The sequence below is a fragment of the Pseudonaja textilis genome, chromosome 6, assembly GCF_049901715.1.
Source record: "Pseudonaja textilis isolate UNSWEBS1 chromosome 6, rPseTex1.2, whole genome shotgun sequence".
In the NCBI taxonomy this organism is placed as follows: Eukaryota; Metazoa; Chordata; class Lepidosauria; order Squamata; family Elapidae; genus Pseudonaja; species Pseudonaja textilis.
In genome coordinates this window covers 35,428,230-35,436,361 of record NC_141995.1, presented here as the reverse complement: position 1 = coordinate 35,436,361, position 8,132 = coordinate 35,428,230, and the positions used below count along the sequence as shown (strand labels likewise).

At 31.9% G+C, this 8,132-nt stretch overlaps 1 protein-coding gene across 4 annotated transcripts in view; it reads right to left on the bottom strand.

Moving 5' to 3' along the window:
- Nucleotides 1-880: 880 nt before the first annotated feature.
- MICU3 (mitochondrial calcium uptake 3) overlaps nucleotides 881-8,132 on the bottom strand; it is a 72,083-nt gene continuing 64,831 nt past the window's right edge. For 2 of the 4 annotated variants that reach the window (XM_087936215.1, XM_087936213.1), the window contains exons 14-15: nucleotides 5,818-5,888; nucleotides 881-4,871 (exon numbers count right to left, since the gene is read on the bottom strand). In XM_087936215.1, the coding sequence (XP_087792341.1) occupies nucleotide 4,871; nucleotides 5,818-5,888 (72 nt within the window). In that variant the 3' untranslated portion in view covers nucleotides 881-4,870. Of the gene's footprint in view, nucleotides 4,872-5,817; nucleotides 5,889-8,132 lie in introns of those variants that run through there. The other 2 variants (XM_087936214.1, XR_015744134.1) reach the window with 2 other exon arrangements.

The following is an 8,132-nucleotide window of genomic DNA, read 5'->3' as shown; positions in this document are numbered from 1 at the left end:
TTTATTCTAAGTTATATATGCTATCTATCCATCCATCCACATAAACGTTATACATATGCTGAAGGAACTGTAAATGCCTAACACTTGGTTTGCAAATCGCAATAGTTGAACCCAGTTTAAATTGATAGGTTAATTCATTGTGTGAAGGATGGCTGGTTGCCATTATGACATGGCAGCAGTTTCACTTGTTTTTGAATTTGTAAAAAGAAACCACTATCATATTTAGGTCAATTCCTATTGACTACTTGAAGAGATTCATATTGCTTCCTTGATGGTTGACCAGTATCTTTGTCCGGGATTTCTTTTTGATTTTCCTAGTTTGGTTGGATTGCATAGTTTTTCAGATAGTTTCTCCATTTTGGCTTTCTTTTTATAAAATAAATGACATGGTTTAATATGTAATGTATTGTTCTTCTGAGGTTGTCACAATCATTTTAGCCATTGTCTTTCCACTGCAGGATGAAGGTCTCTTCCACATTTCTAGCCAATACTGTCCTTAGCTTTCTTTTGCCAGTTGCTCATGTTGTTGATCCACTGTTTTAGTTCTCTTTTGTGGACACTTTTTATCAAGTGGAATCTATTCTATGACCACCTTGGTCCACCTGCCATCAGTTTTTTTTGCTATGTGACCAGCCCATTTCCATTTCAATTCCATTTTTCCCTTGATGATATTGTATACTTTTGCTTGTTCTCTAATACATGTGTAGGTCTTTCTATCTTGTCTTGTAATGCCAAGCATGTATCTTTCCATGGGTCTTTGCGCAACTCATAGTTTTTGTATTGATTGTGAGATTAGTGTCCATTTTAAATCGGAATATTTTTAAGAACTGTTAAGGACTAGATTTTTACTATGATACATAAAACCATAGGACACTCTGTGTAAATTCTTAGTATTCCATTTATTCAAGTTCAGCTTCTATTTTTCTCTATACATATATAATCTCATTTCCATAAAGGATGTGGAAAAAAGCCCCCATTTATCCACTCAGTTTAATTTTTTTCAATAAACATAACTTACATCAGATCAGAGATTACCTACTATCTTTATATGAGAATTGACATTAAAAGTTTCCATCTGCCAATATTTCTGAGATTATATTGGCTGAAAATAAAAAATGGTTGGAAGAAATTACAAGGGAACAAATTGAATTAAAACCAGAATTGTTCTTATTAGGATTGTTTAAAGAAAAATATGCTAGAAATGTAAAATATACATATACTGACTACGGCCAGATTGGCATATCCCCAGTGTTGGAAACAGCCTTGTACCCCATCAGAGGAAATGGTAATCCAAAAGATAATGAACTGTGCAGAAATGGATAAAGTAACCCTAGCTTTAACAGACAAAGAATTATCAGAATATTATATGGTGTGGGAACATTGGTATGAATGGATTGAGTGACGATAGATTGCATAGTAATTTGTAAAGAAAGATAAGCACTAGATTTAGTAAACATATATATGCATGATATAGTAGTTACATATATAGCACAATAGAATGTTACAAATGAGAAATCACAATTTGTCATTATAAAAACATTTTAATTTGTTCTGTGTTGTTTTATTTTATTTGAAAAATTAATAAAGCTTATTTTAAAAAAAAAAGTTTCCATCCGTTTCCCCATGTTTCTTAAACATACTGCAAAGATGCACAAATGTATACATTTGTTCTAATTTTTGCAATTTTTATTTATTCTCTATGCCAAATGAAATAATCTTTATTTTCATTTTTAGATCTATGCTATGCTTCTCACTATATTATGAATCTGTTATTCTCTGAAAATCATTCTCAGTCAATAACATGTCTTTGGCATGAAAACACATCCTTAACCAACAACCTCTAAGATCAATGCAGCCATTTTTCATGTTTATACTAAAAACCCAAGAGGATACTTCATTTCTATTATTAACTGCTCAGTGTTGAATTGTCCACTATTTTTCATACATACTTTATATACATTATATACTGCTGTACTCAAATTTAACAATCAGCCTTGAGCATCTTTCATATATCAGGCCTATGTACATTGTGTATGTTTTGTCTAAGTAATCAAACATACAGTAAGCATATTATATACTTACATAAAATAATAGACAGGACTGATTATAATAAAAATGATGTCTGAATCAATTTTGCACTTTGTTCAGTTTTAATAACAGCCATGTAAAAATGCACATTTTGAAGAAAAATTCAAATACATTTTTCTTGTTTTTATTCACAGTGGTCTTATTTCTAAAAACAAGACAATATATCCCTCTTTTTGAAATATGGACAAGTATTCAGTTTGTCCTAAATCATTTATGTTGTTCCTAAAATTTGCTACTTTAAGGCTGTCTCGGCTTTTCTGTTTTCAGTTTGTGCATTTTAAGAAACGTTTTTGTTAATTCAGTATGACACCATAAACTTAGTTATGCATCATCTAATTTAATTGATTCCAATTAACCTATAAGAGGTTCTTAACAGAAGGTAATATCCTTGTTTGGTGAAAAAAAATTATCATTAATTTATCATTTTCTATATTGCTCTGTGCAGTCTGAAAAACTACTCTCCCCTATCTTATACATTTTTAAGACATTGAGAAGCCACAGAAGCATTTCCTCTTCATGTAGCAAAATGTTTAGATCAAGTCCAATACAAACCTCATTCCATGATTATGGTTTCTATTTTAATTAAATAATTAGTTATGTAAAATTAAAACATGCATAAGGACATAGGTAATATCTGACTTATAGCTATCAGATAATATATAAATCCAGTGCTGGCTATCAGATAATATATAACTCTAGTGCTACTCTGTTAGATTGGTTCATAGATTTATAGCATCCTTCAAAAACTGGCAGTACAGAAGGAAGCAATGAGATTTAACCCTGCTTATTTGTACATTCTATTCATTTAATAGGAACCAGTATTACAATAGTGGAAGTGTGGATATGCTTTTCCAGGTAACTGGTAAGCATTTGAACAAATTCTTGGATCATATTTATTGCATTGCATTTATATATTCAGGAGCTATAAGAAAATTGTAGCTCCTGATTATTTTTTAAAAAAACAAAATTATATCCTTGCCATTTTCAATAATTTATGCTCCTGATTTATCATTATTTTGCTATTTTAAGAAATATTTTAGTCCTTGATAAGCTAGAGCCCTACTGTGAAAAAGCAGAAATAAGGGAGGAATATTATCCTTCCATCTTCTGGGCTTATTTGCGAGGCAAAGAGGCTATGGATGAACAGTGCTTCCCAGCTCTCCCTACCACGCTCACTCTCATATATAGCTGTTATGTAAGTGAGCTAATGGTATGTATTAATGGAAGCTATATTTATAATCCTTTTGCTTATATAAAGATATGAGATAGATCTTGTAGGTAAAAAAAAATAGTAAAGTTTTGTGGCTGAATATGGCTAGATATTTTTACAGGTATCGCATTCCTTTTACAGTTATGAACACCAGATAAGTAGCAGCAGTTTAAAAAGCCACTGTTTGTTTTATGTCAGTTACCCGAATTCTCTTTATTTACCAACTCTAAAATACTTTAGCAGATTATCTAAAGAAAGCACACAAAAAAAAGTTTGGAATCTAAATAGTGATTTTTGCTTTTGGTGATTTCTCATACTGTCACAATATGTGGTTTCAGAATCCCAGACAGGAGCAGCAGTAGGGAGAAGACAGGGCAAGAAATTTATCTTGTAATTAGAATTTTGCTCACAGTTGTTAGTATCCAAGCTGTTTTATGAACAGCATACAATAAATAAATAAATAAATATACATTTATTTTCTATTATTATGCATCATTATAACATTTAAAATCAATACGTTTTGATCAATCTACAATGTTATTGTAAAGTGCTGGAGTAAAGCTACCATCAATTAAATTAAAGTACTTTGATTTCATTTGAATACCAATAAGGAAAAACATCAGAATTGAATTAAAAAATCAAAATTAAATGATCTATAGATTTTCTTTAAAAACTCCTTAGGTTCTTTCTATACTATAAGTCTTAATAATTCATACAATTTTTATCCACACAATTAGATTTTGTTTAAAAATGAACCTCATTTCATACTTTGAATATATATTCCTGTGATAAGTCTAGAAAGAAATATTTTCTCTTCTATAATTGTAATTATTAGAGGCACATTAATCAGCTTAAGGAATAAACTACAAAAATGGAATGGCATGAGTAAATAAACTACACTTGATTTTTATAAATACAATACTAAATACATCTGTATCTTATGGACTTCCTAACCATTTAAATGAATTTAAATGAAACTGTCTCACCCTGCTAAAAAAATACTCCTAGGTAAATGTAGTAATGAATGCACAAATCATGCGATTGCTGTGCCCTTTCTGCACTGAAAAACTTTTAAGGCATTTTCACATGTAACTGCAAACACTTTTTGATTTAATGACTTACATTTCCATTTTCTCTACTAGCATAGGCTCAATATGATCAAAATATGACACTGGGGAAAAACATTAAATCATAATTCTAGTCTGGTGGAAGAAAGTGAAAGTGAATGAAAATCTGCGGATGATCAGTCAAAAACTACATTACACATTAAAAAATATACACATGAATCCTTTCCAGGAAAAGCAGATGAGTCATATTTTAAATCATACAGGTAGAGTGCTTTAAGAATTATAGTCCAGAATTTTGAGATACTGTTTCATCTGAAAAATGTTTGGTCTGACGTCACTTTGCAAAAGAAAAAGGAAAAACATTAATGTTGATCAAAAGTAGTGGTGACTTGGCATTCACTTTAGCATATTTCAGTTCAGAAAGTGCTTCCAAAGCTTTACAAAGTGCTTCCCTATTACAGTCATGATGCAAACACCGTAGGTCTTCAACCCATTGCGAAGTCTTTCTATTAGGGAATCAAAATATAATTAACAGTGACACTACATAACAGTTACTGTATATGCAAATAGGATGAAAAATTAAGATTTATAAATCAGGGGTTTCCAACCTCTGGGCTGAGGCCCACTCCTGGGCTGTGGGTTATTTGCAACTGGACCACACGAGCGTTGGGTTGGTGCAGACACGTGCGCAGCTCAATTTACATGAACAACAGGCTGGCATGTGCACACCTCAACTTGCTCAAGTTGAGCTGCATGTGTATGTACGTGTGGACCAGCCCGATGCTCTTGCGAGTCAAGCAGTGTGTGTCAACTGGCCCGATGCTCACACGGCCCAGTTCCCCTCTCTCCCCCCAGCCAGGCTGCCAAACCCCAAGGTTGGGGACTATTGTTATAAATAATTCATAAAAAATGAACATCATTGTAAAAAAGCAAAGCAAAAATCAAAGTGATTATCTCCAACCAGCTCAGTTAAATTTTGTTCGAATTACTATGGTTTTTTTATTTTTTTCATTTTTTGCTCAATATAATCCTCCACAGCCAATTTAATAATTATACATTCTTTGTGAGGCCCTATTTTTTACCATTCAAGAAATCCAATGTTGTTTGTATAGCTTCTCAACTAAATGTGTAACATGTTCTTTTACATAGTATAATTATATTTAAAAAGTATGAGAAAATAGAGGTGCTAGTTTGTATTCATATATTAGTGGTTCAGGTAGTATTTTCTTGTAATGAACATAAACTAAGATAGGCAGACAAAAAGACAATAAAAGAATGGCAGTGACTATGACAATAATTTGAAGTTTATAATATGATTGTAAGTTTATAATACTAAAGTGGCTGGCTCTAATTAATAAAGTTGCCAATTGAAAAGCAAGTTGAGAATAGTGAACTCTTCCCGTCAGTAATCTTAGAAATACTGCCCAAGAACACAACTACACAAAAACATACCATTGTCTGCTGTTTAGTTCCTTCTTCACACAGGATTTGAAAGTGGTATATTTCTGTATGTTTTTGTAACCCTAAAAGCAGAAGACAAAGAAATATGCGTGGAAAGGTAGTATGCAAAGGCAGTCACAACTGAGCATTAGGAAAACAGTGGCATGAGAAAATGCTACTTATTGGTAATAGAAAAAAACAGTAAAATTTCACTGTAGAATTTAATATTCATTCAGCTACTGGTATAAAGCAACTTACACATGAGATTCCTATATAAAGAAAAGGGATAGTTTGACAAAATGTTTACACCAAAGTCTTCATTTAAGACAGAATCTTTGTGCTTTACAAATAAAGATATACAATTGCTATCTTAAGGCAAGAAAGTATTTACTTGTTTCGTGTAATTTAATACTATATTCTTGGACAATTCATTGATACAACGCAAGGTGGCAGTAGAACATATTGGACAAAATGAAAGATATGTGATCTTCAAAATAACTTATAAAGCAATTAATATATATGCAAGGAAAACAATGTTTATTCAGAATTAGAGAATGGTGTGTGTATATGCATGTATTTAGAATAATAAAACAGTAATATTCTAAATTTCTACTAGTTATTAACACAAATAATATAGCATCTTCACAAGACTGTATTTGCAGTAGAAGGTGTAATAAAGTAAATTTTGTCATCATGTTCAAAGGCTATGAGATTTTATCAATATATATAAAGGAGTGTTAACTAAATTTGAACAATCAATTTTAAGTATGTCAGGCAGGACCTGTGTGTTAAAAAAAAATGACAAAAAAGGATTGCCCTTCCTCTTACTTGACTGAATAATTGGGAACAGTGCTCAGCCTATGCTTCATCCTCACTGCTTCTAGACTGGCATTACCAAATGCCTTTTACTCGTCTGCATTGCTGCCTCTTCTCCAATCTAACCACAGTCTGCCACATCTCTCTAAATGCCAAGGGGAGAGGCACCCCAATTTGGGGAAAAATTAACAACTGATTGTCGTGGATTGGACTAAATAACCCACTTGAATTCAAAATCCTAAAATACTATTTGTGAAGTTAATCCATCTTTAAAGTTCTTATAGCTCAGGTTCCGATCAAGTTGAAGTATGAAATGTGACGTATCCTGCTTGATATACTTCCTTGATTCTAATATTTGGCCTCACCCAAAATAGCTTACATTCTACTTCACTCAACAGCTATCAAAATGTGGAAAAGCAGAATGTCTTCAAAAGTATCAGAAAGTGGGCCAGGAAAGAGTAGCAGCTAAAAATTAGAAAAACAACAATAAATTGTATCTTTTGTTGTTAAAGAGGAGGGGAAAATAGCAGAAGAAGAGGTGGGCTAATGCAAATTCCACTTCTTTTGTACTAGCATCATATCACATACATAAAAGGAGTGATACTGTCATAGTAGTGTAATCCTTATTTTAATGAAAATAGTAGTTCATGTGAACACTCTGTGGGTGACACTGTAATTAATCTTAAGAGCATTACATCGCTTCACATTCTTCCAGAGATATTTCCCTCCTTTCGAGAAAAATACCAGTAAGAAGTAGGGGAGCAAATGAATAAAAGATTCAGAGAGACCCAGTAAAAAAAGAGAAAATTAGACTGAATAATTCTGAAAAAAATAGACCAAAGTTTCAGCTGTTTAGTTCAAACAGGTATATGGCCCAATCAGTTTCTAAGCCATATATTTAAAAGGTTGCTGGTTTTGACTTGTTAATCTAAAATGTTTATACTATAAAATGTATTAGTCTTTAAAAAAAAATATCAGAGTTTACTGATGTTTTGAAAAATCGTTCAAGTCTTAACTAATTTAAACTTGTATATTAAAAAATTACACAAGATCTGCAGATTTATTGTATAATTTATTTGTGACAAAATTGATTATTAATTTTAATAATTAATTGTCCTATTAACCCATCCTAGTAAGCTAGTTTAATTTTATAAAAGCATTTCATATGCACACACAGGTAGTCATCAACTTACAACAGTTCATTTAGTGACCATTAGAAGATATGACCCTGAAACAAGTGACTTATGACAGTTTTTACACTTTTGATCGTTGCAGCATTCCCATAGTCACATGCTCAAAATTTTGTAATATAATTTATAACATTTGGCAACTGATTCATATTTATGACTGTTGCAGTGCTCTGGGGTAACATGATCACCTTTTGTGACTTTCTGACAAGCAAAGTCAGATTCACTTAACAACTGTGGCAAGTAAGGTCATAAAATGTGACAAGCCTCACTTAGCAAATAGCAATAGAAATTTTGGGCTCAATTGTGGTTGTAAGTGCAGGA